The sequence below is a fragment of the Copadichromis virginalis genome, linkage group LG7 (assembly GCF_057382275.1).
Source record: "Copadichromis virginalis isolate Kocher_CV1m ecotype Utaka linkage group LG7, C_Virginalis_male_GT1.1, whole genome shotgun sequence".
NCBI classification, from domain to species: Eukaryota; Metazoa; Chordata; class Actinopteri; order Cichliformes; family Cichlidae; genus Copadichromis; species Copadichromis virginalis.
The window spans coordinates 33,539,845-33,557,263 of record NC_140624.1 but is presented as its reverse complement, the minus strand read 5'-3'; the positions used below and the strand labels follow the sequence as shown (position 1 = coordinate 33,557,263).

Here is a 17,419-nt window from a genome sequence, read left to right as displayed (position 1 = left end):
CCCGCGGCCCACCGGGGACCGCTGGCTCTCCTACTGTGCCTTCTGCAAGACCTGGCTTAATTTAATTAACGCTGTCGACTTTAAACAAAACCACATCTGAGCCGAGGAGAGAGAGAGAGAGAGAGAGAGTGAGTGAGAGAGAGAGAAGAAATAGCCAGAGATGGGAGCAGATCGCCCTGGTCAGATCACCGAAGAGGATTTAATCTCAGGGTTTGAAAATATTTACCCTACAAGGAGTTGTGTTTTTGTTTTTTTTAAATAAGCCACATAAAATGTTGACACCCCAGGAGTCCTTCTTTAAAAGCCTAAAATCAAAGGAAGTGAAGGTCTGTCTTTAAAGGCTTCTGCTGGTAGGGAGCTGAAGATGAGACTCTTCACACTCTGGATCCTTTAAATTAGAAATTAAAATACTGAATGATGAGCTTCAGGTAAAAATGCACTTTTATGGCTGTTTGCTATTCTTAAAAGTCAAATCTGTTGCCTTGGGTTTTTTTGTACAAATACACTTTAAGTGCTTTAAGTGTCATTTAGATTTGGTGACAAATGAGTTACAGATCAAAAATAATCACATATTAACTTTTGCTAAAAGAAGTGAAACCTGTTGTTAAGATATTTTACTGTAAAGTAGGAAACCTCCAAGATAATATAATAATAACATACTCTGAGGAATAAATGATATTTACTACATCATGATGGATAAAATGTAACAATTTCAACATTACTGAATTATTAAAAAGCTTTTCCGACTACAAACACTTCTTTACTTTTGAGAAACCATCATTTATAGTATTGAAAATTAAATAATGTATTGTGCTTTGATTTAAGATTTGCTATATTTATTGTCTCAATTTTAAAGGAAAAAATCCACAATCCAAAGCTATAAATAAACAGATGCCATTTTTCCAGAATGTGAAAATGTAAAATAATATTCACATTTAAACCGTGAAAACAAGAAGTCACACAGGATGAATCTGTAAAACATGGCTGCTCCTACAGTGGTGAGGTAACTGTGTGTGAGTGAGTGGATGTTTGTGTGTTTGTGTTATTATTCCCCCTTCAAAAAAAAAGAAGGAAAAAAAGCTACAAATGGACTAAATAATGAAGATCCAACAAGCACATACAATTTATTTCCACTCCCTTTAACAGCTTCATCTTCATGGCTTCATTAGAGTCGATTTTGGGGATAATCTTTATAACTATGACTGTGTTTTATTATTAATTCAGTCAACATTAGCAAAGCTCCGAGGAGGAGCTGGAGACTTTATCAGCTTGAACGACAAATTAACAAAAACAATGATATCTAAAGCAGGGAAAAAAAGCAGAGAGAGCTGATATACTCCTAACACCAAACAAAGAAAAACAACAGCGAGACGGCACTCTGCAACCTGCTAATGTTAGCAACTGATGCCTAATTTCCTTTTGATTACAAAGACGTCCCACGCTCTCCTCTCAAGTGACGTTTAATTGTTTCTCAAAGTAAATCATCAACTCAGCAAACAAAATTTGACAAACAACAATAACAAACTTGTGGCGCAGGGAGACAAAAAAAAAAGAAAAAAGAATTAATTAAAAGAAAGAGGCCCATCGCCCGCAGTGGAGAGATGAGAGAAAACAGTCAAGACTTTTTGCTTAAATGAAGTGCACTCACACGCTGGAGCATACGGGAGGGCAGCAACACGACAACAGGGAAAAACAAGTCAAACTAAACAATGTACAGATACAGAGAGTATCGACGTTCCTTAAACATAGAGAAAATCTCACCGTAACAGCCAATGAATTAAGGAAAGAAAGGCAAAAAACATCTTGATCTAATGGAAGTTGTCAAATATCACTGAAACCAAGCTGAAAGATGCTAAACTTACACAAAATGTTCCAGAAAGCATTAGTCCATTTACATAAATACATTGTGTCTCAAAACATCAAAAAAGTTTAATTTGAGACTAAAACACTGTTATTGCTTCTAAAGTCATCAAATTAAGTGTACAAGTCACCAAATACGGAAGTGTTTTATATGCAAAAAAGAAATAATCACTGTATGGCCTAGAAATCTGCTGCTACTGCCCCTAGTGGCCACTTATCAATTTATCTCGCTTTAAAACAACTAAACTGCACAAAGACAGTGAGGCCTTGAGAAAACACTGAACAATATGACTCAATATTAAAACTCAAGTATCCTCCCAAATATATTTCTGATTCTGTCATCTTGTCACTTCATATACACTTGTTTCCCCCCCCAAAATGGCCCATAAAACAATTAAAAATCATACAGAAATGATCTAAGTTAATTAAAGTCCGCTGTTGAGCGTTCATCTACTTCCAACAGTAGAGCAGAAAATGAGAATAAAACACATATCCTTGGCTCAAACACTGTCTGGACCACCATCCACTATAGAGAGTACAGTCTAGGTGTTGCTAATTAACCCTTTAAAGCCAGTCGGAGCGGGCACGTTCCGTTTTGCGCAACTATTTTTAAATCCCGGTAGCACTGCAACCATGTAAGCTAGCACAATGATTTTTTTTGCATATGAAACCGGAGGAGTTGTACTTACATCTTATGCCATCAGCTTGTCCTAGGTCACAGTTTCCTTCCACATATAGCTTTGCAAAAACTGCATAAAAAGCACTTGCAGCAACAAAAACATAATATTCCAGAAACACGCTTTGCCGATTGATCAGCTGTTTGTTACCTGCCCGAAACCGGAAGTGACGTCATTTTGCGGAAATGTAGGGTTTTTTTTAACCATCAGGGCCTTATGAGCCTATACTTGTGTTTTTAAAAGTTATGTTTGACTTTATGACTTTCTGTGTCATTTCTGGGATGCTGAGGACTCATATTGCACTTCTGGAAATAGTTAATTTTGATGCATATGCTGTTATTTTTGCAAATTTGCATTATAATATTTATTTTTGTTTTTCCTGCAGTATATAAAAATTGGTGTATTTCAAAAAGAAAACTATGAAGACACTCAAAATAAATTTCCTGTGGTGGGAAACTATTTTGTGCAACTTTTTTGTATTTACAGTTTTGAGGGATAAGCCTCTTAAATTTCTCTAACTAGAAATATATGTTAAAAAGACAAAAACAATTTTCAATTTTTTTGTAATTTATTGCACTTTTTTGCAATTTATGTAAGTACTATGCACTTAATGCAGACATATTGTTAAAATCTGGGCTATAATGGTTGTATTGATGTATAGCAACTTGAAATGCTCCCAAAAAATGGCTCCACAGCATGTAAAAATATAATATAAGCTCTGGCGAACTTGGTTCTATGGTAGGTCTTAAAGGGTTAATAATTATGTATCAGTTATTAATACCCAACACAAATAACCTTCAAATAATATACACAGTTTGCAAACGTCCCTCAGCTTAGTTGTTTCTTTTTGCCTGATTCTTGATTAAAGTGATGAGGACCTTGATAGGTAAGGACATTTTGTGGGGTCTTCACTTTTTCCAAGAAGGTCACTATTAAGGTTACTATTGACTATATTGATTATATATTGATATAATCATCCTGTAATCTCCTTTCTAAAGCTAAGCGATTCCTTGGTAGTGAGTCCATATTTGGCACAAAAATGTGAACTACTGACTATGTTTGTTCCCAGCAGTGCAACTTGGTGGCTCAGTAAAGAAACACAAATTTGGAATTTATTATCATAAAGGCTTTAACTTTGCAAGATAGACACTTCTTTCCCGCACTGAAGTCAGAACACTGGGGCAACTCTTCATTGCCAACAAGGACCGGGGGAAACATTAAAACCTCCAACAGCTCTCTCAATGTACATATATTATCCCATTTTATTTTAAGACAAATCTGAAAAACAAACAAACAAAACAATCAACCAAACAAAGAAAAATGGCCTTTTCTTTTAGGTAACTATAGGGAGCGAATCTGTCAACACGAGACTCGGGATGTTTGGATGGAGAAATGTTTCCACGCTGTTTACTCAAAGCCATTTTGCTCACAAAGAGAACTTTTGTTTTTGGCCTTTCTGTGTCTCCATAGAATTAGACACACACACACACACACACCCTGTGTTTCTCCCTCTCACACACACATGCACACACACTAACATTACAGGCATTCCTCTGTGAAGTCGTGTTTGTAGTCAGAGCAGGTGCAGGCTGGGCAAAAAGCGTGTGCGTGCGTGTGTGTTTGTGTGCGCATGTGTTTGTTATTTCATGTCTACGGTTTGTGACACAGGGCGTCATCATTTAGACAACCAGAACATTGTATGTATGTATATTCATTCTTCTCCTTTATAAAAATATTTCTATAAAATCCACAAGCTATTGTTTTTTCTGTCAGACGCTGGTGCAGCTCCTCGGAGAGTCCTTGTGATGTTTTTTCACTGTGGTTGTTCAGTACACATGTATAAATATAATATATAATAACAATAACAATAGTATAAAAAAATCACCAATCACACTCCCACAGTGTTTATTAAAGGAAGATGCATTTTACATTGATAATAATAAGCTGACCTTTGACCTTACAATTTTTTTAAATGTTGTGTTAAAAACATACATAGTAACTACAAGAAATAAATTTAAAAAAGAATTAAAACATAAAAATTTTAGTATATGTTAAAACATGTATGTGATACATACACCTTTTATATTTTAACCAGTAACATTTAGTCAGTCATACTGTATAATCTACACTAATTGTACACAAAAATATTCACCAGCATCAGTAATGTTTGCTAAATTATACAATTATGTTTGGCTCAGTGTCTCTGCTGTCAAAAATGCTTTTACATCTACCCTACAGTAAATATTTTAAGGCTTCTGGTGAAGATACAGATCAGAAAGTAAAGGGTTTTAACCCCTAAATATGACAGCCAACCACTAAACAAACATAACAATTTCACACCTTACATTAAGTCGTAAATATAGAATCATTTGTAGTTATTAATTTATGGACATAATCAATGAATTAGAAGAAAGAAATTCAAATTCAGGATTTTATCCTTTAACATTTAAGCGTTTGCTCCTTTAAACTGAAGGATTTCAATAAGTTTAACTGATGTTTAACTTACACAAGAGCATCCTGCAGAATCAACACATACAGTTGCTGTAGATGACTGAAAAGTGACCCAAATTATTTGAAAAGGAAAAACAAAAAGCAAGAACTCGATTGACAAAAAAGAAATCCTTATCAAATCATTTCAGAGTTCAATTTACTGCATTAAAAAGAAGGCGGCAGGCAGCTCGCTTGGCTGCTGGAGGCAGGAATGAAAAGACGCCTCAGCCTCCTTGCCGTTGCTGTTGGCAGCAGTGTTGGAGGCCGGACCATTCGGGAAAAAAAAGACAGGGAAAAAAAAGAGGAGCAGGAAGGATTTCTGAACAGACACCCAAATGCTCAGCTCTAAAAATCAAATGGGAAAACTTGCAGGAAAATTCTTTGTAGGGCTGATCCGAGGTTAAAAATAAGCAGCTGACAGGCTTTATAGGTTCAATCCCTACAGCAAGGCACCAACTATCAATTTCATATGGAATGTTTTGTAAGAAACAAGAAACAGTCTGGTAAGAAAAAACAGATCTGCATCCCCTCCTGGATTCATGCAAAAAAGAAAAGAAAAGAAAAAAAGGGGGCTCAACACATATTGCTTTATTTACTTAAGAAAAATCACAACTGCATGCAAGCCAGCTGTTTATTCTGGCAGTACGGGGTATTACCGTGTTATGGTAATTCAGGGATGCCGTCATTGCTCATATGAGTGACACTACACACGTGGACAGCGTTTATCTTTTTAAAAAAAGGTCCGAAGTGTTTTGGTATATACTCAGCCTCAACATGAACATAGATACATAGACTAGAGGAGAGCATCTATGTTGCAGGGATACACAATTTATATAAAAGCTGTGTAAGTTTTATATATATATATTTTTTTTGGGGGGGGGGGGGTTATTATAATGAAATACCCGTATATAACAGTTAGCTGTTATCTGCAGCTGAGACCTGTTTTTATTTTATTTTTTATCTCATACTTATTAACATTTTGATGAATGCGCTCAATAAAAAGTCATGCGGTATTAGCCACTAGCTGTTCCTCTTTGTTCGCACTCTAATTCTGTTTAGGCCACGATAGCTGGGTACACAACGCAAAGATCAGACGATGTCGATGTTTTCAGTGTCACTAAAACACTAAAACACACACTTTAACATTGTGTTAAAGTGTGTGTTTTAGTGTTTTTCTCAGAAATACAAAGTTTAAATCTCTTCCCTCCCTCTCTAAAATGTCTAAAGTACATCTCAAACCCAAACAGAAGCGATTATGAAAATGAACACCTGTCAGCAATGCTTTTTCAGAATAAAAGCCAGAGCTTCAGACGAGGCCGGGTGCTGAAGCTGACTCATGGCACGACAGAACCTGGGCCTTGTGCAATTCAAAGACACCTAAAATACAAACCGAATGCATTTAAGCCCTACAAAGCTCTCGATTCACTTCCTGCTCATAGCCAATGCTCGTGCCAAAAAGCTGGTGGAAAGTGCCTTGGAATTTATTTTCCAGCAGGGGAACCAACCTCTCCATTTCACAGGCACTAGGTCCTCTCCTTGTTCATTTTTTCTACATGTGAACGGGGGGAGAAGGCAGGATTAGTCACATCACAGAGGTGGCAACAGAAACACAACGGCGAGAGGAGACAGCTCAGACATGAAGGCGAAGTAAGTGCAGAGAGATCCAAAACCTGGATCACCTGCCTGTTGACACTAGACTTTTACAGCTGAACAACTCAGTCAGACATGAGTGTGAGGTTTTTATCCAGCGCACAAGTCATGGGAAGGTTAGAGACCAAAACTCCTGAGCAAGCTGGCCAATAGACAATCCGCTACAAGTACAAAACAGAAAACTCAAGATGCTGTGTGGTACAAATGAAGCTGAGCTGAGACTGAAAGGTTTACATGACATGAAATTGTGGAAAAAGTGTCAGAAATGATCCCAACAAGCCAACCCTGTCCTGTTTACATTTAAGCTACTGATCTGCACCAGCAAACATGTCTTGAGAGGAACACAGTGTCACAAATGCTAAGGTAAACACATGAACTACGTCTAAGTCAATTATGAGTTAGGAGTCAATTATTACTGATTCAGTTGTGATGACTGAACGTGCAAACCCGTTCCATCACGACATTAAAGATGAACGTAGCATCAAAGTGAAATCAATACCAACCTGCTGGCTAAAACCTGCATACAGTCTGTGTGTATGTAGAAAAACACTTTCCTGACAACTTTATAGGGCAAATTTGTCACTTAAAGGGATGCTAAATACAACATGAAGCCTATTTTGGAAACTATTTTGGAAAATGATGATATATCAAGGTGGTGTCTCTGGGATTCACAGTGAGATGTGCCCCATTTTCATGGCATCTGATTTTAAAAAGGTAACATGGCAACAGCAAAAGTCCCTCAGTCTGAGGTTTCATGGTGGGACTTCACCAACAATCGGGTGATGGCTACGCCGATCTTTCAAGTACAGCCTACAGTAAAGTTGGTATGGGTAGAAATTTTAATCTTTAGTCTTTAGATCTAGTTGCCTGTGTGACTGACACCACTAATCAACAGCATTAAGTTTTACTACCAAAGTAATATTTGGTAAATAAACAGGAAGTTTAAATGAGCTTAATTAAAGTGCTCTATGATTAATCAAGATTTTGCTGTCCCATAGTTTGACCATTTCAGAGCAAATCTCACTGCGTATAAACAGCACAAGCTGCACTCCATGTTTTGGTGCAGAACTGTGGTGTGGCGAGAATTTTCCAGATCATTTACAATCAGAAACTCCAGTTTTAACTCGTCAGACGTTTTGTTTTTGCATTTTCAGATTTATTTCCACAGGGTACATATTCACACAGTGCTTGTATTTTGAAAATATTTTATAAATGAAAGCTGCCTTTCAATACCAGAATTTTCAAATAGTGCACCAGCAGAATTCCTAAAAATCCTAAAGTGTCAGAGATTGTGCAACTGGTGCAAACAATCACATTTACAGGGATTTGCAGGGATGTGTCATCAGTCAGACGATGTATACTCAAAATCTGTCGGTCTTGATGTGAGGTTTGTCCTATCCTTGTTTTGTCTAGTCTTGTGGTAAAGCTCTATCAAGATATGAAAGGAGACGATGGCTGATGCCAATGTTCTTCATTGTCTTTACCGCAATATCTATAGCACTTGTTTAAGATTAGGAAGACACAGTGAGCATTCACTTCAAATCAACATCTTTCACTCAAGAGTGGCATGCAGGACTCAGTCCCCAATCTGTGTACGCAAACTATACACATAAACGCTTTCCAACAAACCCTCCAGGCAACTTTTTTAGAAGAAGAAGAAGATGAAAGAAGAAGAAGGAGAAAAAGAAGAAGAAGAAGCACTGAACAAACAAGGTCTAAGTTGAAACAGATGGAGTGGTTTAAAGTTTTCACTGTTGCAGGGTTTACTGTCTTTAGTTCTGGTATAGAAGAACAATGGCTCCCACTGTAACAATGTTTTACACCATAAATGTTACAGTGATATCAAGATGAAAAAGAAAAAAAATCCTGTTGTGGAGTTGAAGAAATGTAAAAGTAACTGAATATTACAAAAAAAGTTTTTGTAATATTTTGGGATGTAACTGGATGGTAAATTCCTGCTCGGCAGTGGCAACTGTTTGCCGTCACGTTTTTATTCACATGCACCCAAGATGATCAGGGTTAACCTGTTAAACAGACTGCACACTTCTTCCTGCCCGCTTTTCCTTTTTTCCCCTCCTTTTTCCCTTCCTCTTCCTTCCTCCCTCTCCCGGCTGGTGCAAGCTGATGTAGACACAGAGAGGCGGAGGAGAGAGGCAGGAAGCGGGGACAAAGCAGGCCAAGGCCACAGAAAGGCGGACTCCCGCCGAGCCAAAGAAGCGTCTGACATGCCGTACATTCAGCCGTCGTTAACTGGCCATTAATGAGGTCACCGTCGAGAAAAAAAAAACTCTCGACATGTATAACACCTCATAGTAAGAGATAGAAATAAATCTAATGAGCTCCAGATCCGTGAAAGAGCTATAACATGTCAGTTTGAAATGCTGAATTTATAAGACAAAGAAAAAGAAAATGACTGAAGTAAGACTGAAGACAAAAATACACAAGAGTGCAAAAAAGGTGAACAAAGAACAAAGAAAACACAAACTAAATAATAGAAGCTCTTATTCTTAAGGTGAGGAAGACTCCAGGAACACAAAGGGAAACAGCTGCTTTGTTCCTGAGTCAAACAGCATCCCTGCGTCAGGCCTCAGAACAGCAGCCGGGGTCGATTCAGCTTTGGAGGAACCAATAATCACCAAAACAGGATCTTTTTTCTCTGTAAGTTTGATCATATTTACTGTTGGAGTTTCCCCAGTGTGCATTTAGTCTGCTTTAGCCAAAGAACAATAACTATTCACAGGCTCTCAGATATCTCTGGCAGTGCAAACAGCTCAAACATTCAAAAAACAGAAAATCCTTGAAACTTTGGTGCACTAAACTCATCATCCACCATCAAACTGATTGAAGGTTGATTTTTTTTCTCAGCTGATGGACGAGTGCTCCTGCTCGTTCTTCCTCTAACTAACTAATGAATATTTTGGGGAAACCAGTACAAAGTTAAGTCTACAAAAACAGCTCGTTTGTTTGCTAAAATCTGCGTTCAGCTTCCATTTCCTAATGCAGGAGAACAGAGTCTTTGCTTCCTTTATAGGATTATCTGTCTGAATTGAAACTCTTCTTCTTTTGATTTGTAAAAAGACAAAAACAAAACAAAAAACACCACATGTACGACAAAAAGCCGACAGCTGTTTGTGTCCAGCTCGGCTCTGACAGCATCTTCATTTCCACAGATTTCCAAAGCCAGCTGATGTGCTAGTTTTTCGTTTTCAACAAGTTTTGAGTTTCTTTTAGGTTTTCTGTCCTTTTATACCTGCTGAAAAACTCCATCCATTTAAACCAACTGCTGAGTTTCAGTCCACAATGTCACGAATACAACTGAGCAAATCAATTCAAATTAAAGAATAAAACAGATTCCTTACATATACAGTTTTTATGTGTTCATAGTCATGAAAAAAAAAAAAACACCTTTCGGGCATCATCTCATGTTTTTTATCTTGTAAGTTTTCTAAAAACCAGACATTAAATCGCTAAAAATAACTATTTATGAATAGAAACAAAAAAAACCAACGTGACAACAAAAAAGCCAACAGCTGTTTGTGTCCAGCTCAGCTCCAAACAGCATCATAATCATCCACATGTACACAGATTCACAAAGCCACGCAACGCTTGCTTTACCCTTTACTGACACAAAACCAGCTCGCGGATTACAACAGAATGAGCAGCCTCTTCATGGCACTCGAGCAGAGACAACAGCTCAGAAATAATATCTGAAATATCACAAAAAAAGAGCATGTTATCACTTACCGAGGACGGCAAGCCAGGAGGGACCTTCCGCACTTTTTTTGTGTGAATGTCTAAAAGAGGGGAAAAAACAATAAAACAATAGATGAGGGTTTACCAGGCAAAGTGGCTTTTATTGGTCTTTTAAAAGACGCTTTTTCTTTTTCCTGGGTCGTTTGAATTTAATCGATGAGCTGGAGAGGAACGAGCGAGGCCGATATATTTACAAAGGAGGCTTTCACTGCAAACAAGTACGACACAATAAGATGCACGAAACACAACGACTGGATACGAAAAGAGACAGGGTCAATTATTTCCCCTTTGGTTTTATAAAAACAGGGTGTGCGGCTTTTGACATGTTTATATTATTTTTCAGGGTTTCTCTCAAGGGGAGCAACGAAGCAGTCTATTAACTTGGAAGGTGAGACTTTGATGGAAAAATGAAAGAGCGTCATCCTTAGAAACTGGCCTCGAGACTCGTGTGCATGTGCGTGTGTGTGTGTTTGTGTCTTCTCAAGGTAACGCTACCAAGGCTACCTCCACAGCCGCTATTGTCCTGCTTTTCAAAAGGCTTCCCAGAATTTTCCTCTCCTAAACACCTCTTTGAAAATGCACACACACACAGAAAAGACAGGACAGTCACATATTTGTCAGTCTTCTAGAGTGTCCAGGTTAAAATAGTTCACTAGTGTCAACGCAAATGAAGGCAGGCGATTATTGACATCCTGCTTTCTTGTTGCTGTTTTAGTCTAAGCTTTAGTTCAAAGCCTATAGGAGAAAATCTCAAAATTAATAGTCACGGTTGATTTTATTGTTACATTTCAGAAGGTTGTATGTTTATGGTTTTAAGAGAATTTCAGAGCAAGAAAAACGATTCGAAACAATTAACAAATGACTAAAAAGTAACATCAATAGCATCCAGTGTTTCAGGAACACAGTGGAGTTGCACATCAGGTTTTTGCTACCAGCAAAATGCAAGCTGATGATACAAGTTTTTTAAAAAGGCGTTTTATTTCTTGTGGGAGCCACAAATTGCCACAAGTTGTTTATTAAAAATGACAACAGCACAAAAAAACCTTAGTCATACTTATTTTTAGCCTCTTTGGACAGATGGCTATCCCAACACAATGTAACACAACCTCAACCTAACAACACACCTAAATGATGACTCATTAAATCAATGCAAAACATTTCCAGCTACCCAGCTGACTTTTGTAGGACACGGTAAAACCGAAAAGAAAGAAACGTTTCTGTTTGTAAATTTGGAAACCTTAATTTCTTTTTAATCTCATATATGAAATATTGATTGGTCATCAATAAAACCATCAACAGTTCTGGTTTCTAATTGGCTGACAGGTGGCCGCTGAAATCAAATAAGAACAAACGTCAAATAAAGCTCTTCTCTGCCACTTATGGTGACTTTTAAACTGCTTCAGCTTCTACAAGCAGGTACCTGAGCGGTAACACTACCTGCACACTGCGGGACCCACGTGGAGCCACTTTATGTACCGACAGGGCAGATGGAGATTTCCAATGAGTGTGTACTTGTCATTTGCTAGTTTATTAGATCCACCTAATCTACAATCTATGTGATAATAAAGACATATTTGTGTGGCTATAAAAATAACTGCAGGATTAGATGTATTATCTTCATTTATTCATTTATTATTTATTTGTAAGTTAACATGTCTAGTAGTTTCCTTGTTCGTGCTCTTTAGCTCCTCTTTTAATTGTCGCGATGGAGAAAGGAGCTACTGGGACAATGTGAGTGTCTATAGCAAATATATTGTGTGTCTTTGTGTGCGGCTTCTCACCCATGGTGTCCATGTGCAGCGTTCTCCTCCGCGGGTTGGAGCTGTAGTGCTGGTAGTACTGACCGGCCGGCTTAGTGGGTGACGCCGCACCGGGACTCCCCAAGCCCAACTCACCACCACCCAGTATGGACTGGTCGAGAGACATCAAGACACAGAGAAAGAGAGAGAGAGTTAATCAAACTCATCATTGAGTGGAATCATGTGATCATGTGGACCCGTGAATAGAGACGAAAACGATGGTTATCAAGGCTCCAATGGCGAGACACAGCTAGTCACAAATTCAAATACTGCCTGACAAAAAATATGCAGATACACATCTTCACAAACAGATTTATTTGATGTATCTCGGTGTTCATTTTTAGATCCAAATAATACAAAATCAGAGGGATTTAAGCGAAGTTCAGGCTGTTTGAACTGTTCTAAACATCTCAACTTCATTGTCTTGACAAAAATATTAGAAAAAATATAGTAACAACTGAATGTTTTTATTTTTTTGTAGTGTAGAGGAACAAGAAAACAGAACCTGGAAGGTATCAGAAGTGTCAGCGGATCAAAGAGTTAAGTGTCACTTGCAGTACTGACCACTGAAACATGAACACTGCTTGAAACAAAAGGTTTTGATCACTTTACACCAGACAGTGAAGTTCATGTTAGACTGTTGAGAATTTACTGTAGTATCGTTATTCTCTGTAATATTGGAATAGTTTGAAAAGGAATTAGGTGGAAAGGGGAAAGAAATTGTTTCAAAGGTATTAATGTAGACAATTCAGTGCATTTTTTGAATTATTTATTTAAAAAAAAGTATTTTTAAAATAATGGAAATGCTAAAAGAACAGAACTGAAATGTTGTCTGGAGTCCTGAAGAACATAACAATGGATGTTAGATGTCTGTAAATGTAATGAATCGAATCATCAACATGTTTAACACACTGTATCTAAAAGGTTCAGTGAAGCTAAAACACTGTTTACAGAAATACCTGAAACATCACAGAATAAAGTCACAATACACTGGCCAGTTAAACTCTACCTGCTACAGGATAATAGCAATGTCAAAATTAGCACTCTATAGATAAGACCCACAAATTGCAAAAACACAAGACAGGCCAGAAAACTCCACAAATGTGACGGTAATAACAACCTTCAGTGCACAACTGCAGTGCAGCAATGTTGCATTCACTTAAAATGCAGCAGTCGTGTCATTGTCGGTTAAAACTGAATTGAGTTCCAGTACAGGGAATTCACCTCAAGTATGGAAAGGGCTAAGGATCAAAGCCATGAAGGCTAATATGTTGGAATGCTAGCTCTAATAAATGAAAAACGTTTATGAAAATTAAAATGATTCAGTTTTCTGACTTAATTAAATTCTATTTATGCCAAAATCAAATGCAGAAGATGTACATGAAATTCAACTATTGATAGAGATTCCTGACCTCTATATGATCATTACCTTCTATTCCATATCTCTTCTGCAATACAATGATTTTGAATGTGTGTGTCACCACGAAAAAAGGAAATATTATAATATTTAGTAGAAAGCAAATTAAGAAGTAAGAAAGTAGTAGTATGCATGGTTTACTATAAATATATGGAAGTTAATGAATGCCAGTATTATGATACAATAATTTAAAGTGAAAATGAAAAGGAAAAAAGAAAAATGAAACTCAAATTTTAAGGTTAACATTTAAAAAATACATAAAATAGCCAAAATTTTAATAATACCTTCACTAACAAGTAAATCTTCAAGCATAGCTTTCTACACAGCACATAACTAACGCTATAAAAGTTCAGCTTCATACAGACACATAAATGACCACCCGGTTATCAAGACGCTTCCTGTAGACACAGCCTACCTGAGACACCTCAAACCGAGCTGATAATGACAAATGAAACCCTGGTTAGTGATGGTATTTACCTCCATGAGAACGACCCCATGCTGCCCAGCGTGGAGATGTTCACCTCACGGCTCAGTCTAACTTCTCCTCGCTCTCTAACTTATCTTCTCCTCTCCTCTCTCTAGAGCTGCGACTCTGTTTACGGCTCAAACTTAGCAAACCGCGCACACATTGTCCCGCTAATTAAGTTCAATGATTTCGGCAGCAACAAGTGGCATCTGGGCTGATTCTGAGAGGAGAGAACTCGAGAATAAAGGACAGAGAGGAGAATGGAAGAGAGGGTCATTTTTCTTTCTTTTTCTTTTTTGAAAGTGGGACAAAAAGTAAGTGAGGAGGAAAGAGGTGAAAAAAGAGCCGGCCTCCCCACCCCCCTCCTCCTTTAAATGGACTCCACCGCCACTCCGTTAAAGTGTAGAAGACCACCCCACCCTCCACCCCCCCATCTTTCTCGTTAAGTAATTAGTGTGCAGTGTATTTAAAGCAGAGGGTGGAGGAGTGTGTTCAGGGTTGTGGGGGGGTGTTTCGGCCCTATTCTGAATTCTGATCAGCGAGTCGGCTGAAAACAAGAGTTAGCTTGGCACTGCCGGGCCAAGGAAGGCTTTTCTCATGCTAAGCAGGGCCTAAGTAGGCCAATTACAGGGCCAGCCTCGGTCTTGGAGCCATTCTCCGGCTTAAAACAAAAGGGCCCTTGTCTTAAATAAAGTCAGTCACACACAGAGAGAGGCAGAGGGAGTCAGACACAAAGGCACACAGTCACACACCATTTCAGTCATCCTGTGTGTTTCTGTGTGTGTGTGTGTGTGTGTCGTCAGGGGGTAAAAGGAGGTTCCCACTAAAACAAAAAGGGGTCTCATTGATTGTGGTCGCTTTTCTTTCTTTTCTTTTCTTTCTTTTTCTCCCCGTCCTCAAACATCGAGCCAGGCTGGTTGGTCACCCCGGCAACTAGACAAGCTGGAGAAGAGAGTAAATGTGCGTTTGTCTCGCCGTCTGCGACTCTTAAACATTTATCTTACATGCTATCCGCTCTTATTACTCCAGCAGATACGAAGGTGTAGCGTGTGAAGTGGCTACTGTGGGAGCATGAGAAAAAGAATAGATATTGTGACCTTTGACCTCTCAGTGGGGGTGAAGCATCACAAAAAGAAAAAAGAAAACACAACAGAAAACAGAGAGCCTGTCCTTTTCTTTTTACAAACCTAGACCGTCTTGGATTTACTGTAATAGAGAATGATCGAACAAGTTTATATTGTGTTTCACGTCGTGTATATTTGCACATATTTTTGATGTTGTCTGTCCTTCATTATGAACTGCAGCCATTTGGTCAGTGCTGGTTGTCTTAAAATGTGCCACATAAATACACGTTGGATTGTTTAGGTCACGTTTTTAATTCAACCAAGAACTCCTTACAGTGCTAAAACATGTTTTTGAAACTTTTTTTAACAGGATTCGCATAAACAGAATAAAGTAAAAGTTACAAAATTAAGCAGACTACAGCTCGTTGTTATCTATAACTGGTCCTGAAACCTGTGGTAAACCAAACTCAACATACAAGATAATTAGGTCTAATTTCAAATGAATGAACATGACGCATCTCGAGCTTCTCGAGCCGGGTAGTCGTTGGTCAGAGCCTGTAAACAACTCGTTGTAAGCCGTTTCCTTTTCGGCCTATCTAGAAGACTCAATGTACTCAAACTGAGGCTTTCCAGTTAATACCATATTACAAGTGAAATGTTAGCTATACAATTTTATATGAGATGAAGAATATTCCAACATTAATAGACTTTAATAATCAACTGAATGTTTAATTTCTTCTGAAATTATTTTTTTATTTAAAAAAAGCATCTTTTCTTATGAAGTCCAGGTAAATTTAGCCAGCCCGAAACTTTTTTCTGGCATTTTTGACACCAGATGAATGCAAAATTACATAAAGCAGCATGATGTGCCAAATTGTAAGGTAGGCAGGTATAATATTTAACATTTTCATATGATTTAGTGCTACTGGATGCTGACAGTTAGATCCCAGATCTGCAGGTATTTACTGCAGGTATTTACTTCTAAAAGGAAAAGACAAACATTATCAGAACCATAAAGCGCGATCTTCTGGGAAAGAATTTAACTTCATATCAATGGTGTTATTTCTCGAGCTAAAAACTGCAACTCTCAGTTTGTTTTCTTCTTTGAAACCTGAAGAACACACAAATTTTGCAAAATTACAATCTGCCAATAGACACAGCGGTAAGCGATTTGTTGGGCCAATCAGCTTACTTGACATTTGTGGGGCGCTTGCATCGGCTCCTCTGTGACCTACAGTTACCCACAGCTCCCTTCTCTGCATAGACCTACAGGGATTTATCTTCATAGTGTTATCATTCCAGCTGTACTCTCCTGATATAATCGTCAGGTTCACTCCTCCTCGCTCATTCTCCTGCTCCTGTTTTACTTTCTACATTATCATGTTTTCTCTCTGTCATTATCTTTCTCTATGCGTGTATGTGTGTCTACAACACAGACACACACAGACACACACACACACGCAGAGCTCTGTTTCTCACAGAGCTGACTGGGCTCCGGTACCCAGCTGCTCGCAGAGACGATATTAACTAAGATAGATTACCAGAGAGAGAGGGAGAAAGGGAGAGGAAGATGCATGGACACGGACGGAAACAGAGAGAAATGCAGAAGAGGAAAGCGAGTGGCAAATAGGAAATGGAAAGAGAGGACATGATAGGAAAAAGATGAATAAAAGACGGTGAAGAGTGAGGGAGAGGCATAAAAAAAGAACGGAACAAAGTAGCTGGCATGATGGATGGCTGACTGGCTTCAACAAGCTCGACGTTCCTTATAAATACGAGTGTTTTCTGTCTCTCTCCCCTAAATCGCTCCCTCTCCCACTCGAACACTCTGTCCTCGTGTGACTGAAAAAGCAAACGCTCACATGTCATCAATTTCCACCATCGCAGCCATGAGAGACAGACACAGAGAAAGAACGAGAGAGGGAGAGAGGCAGGAAGAAGTCATTAATTACCAGGAAGTGCTGGCGAGGCAGCGGCGCACCTGTACGCCAGCTTCGCTCCAGCTGACACACACATGTGTATATACAAAGACACACACACACACACACACTCCTGAGGGAGAGGGGCCTGGAGGCTGCTACCACAGACTGTAAAACCAGCAGAGACAATTGGAATAAAACCGGACGCTCACGTAAGACAGTAGAACCACCAGCAGCTCACAGTTGGCGCCATTAAACAACTTAAATAATAAAGAAATAGTGCCCATCAAAAAGCTCAATATTCTGTATTGGAAGCAGCACGTG

The 17,419-nt window shown here is 38.5% G+C and overlaps 1 protein-coding gene across 7 annotated transcripts in view; it reads right to left on the bottom strand.

Annotated features, from left to right (window-relative positions):
• tcf4 (transcription factor 4) overlaps window positions 1-17,419 on the bottom strand; it is a 257,476-nt gene that overhangs the window by 97,516 nt on the left and 142,541 nt on the right. For 6 of the 7 annotated variants that reach the window (XM_085463117.1, XM_085463118.1, XM_085463112.1 and 3 more), the window contains 2 exons: window positions 12,212-12,341; window positions 10,422-10,471 (listed from right to left, as the gene is read on the bottom strand). In XM_085463117.1, the coding sequence (XP_085319243.1) occupies window positions 10,422-10,471; window positions 12,212-12,341 (180 nt within the window). Of the gene's footprint in view, window positions 1-10,421; window positions 10,472-12,211; window positions 12,342-14,123; window positions 14,388-17,419 lie in introns of those variants that run through there. The other variant, XM_085463119.1, reaches the window with a different exon arrangement.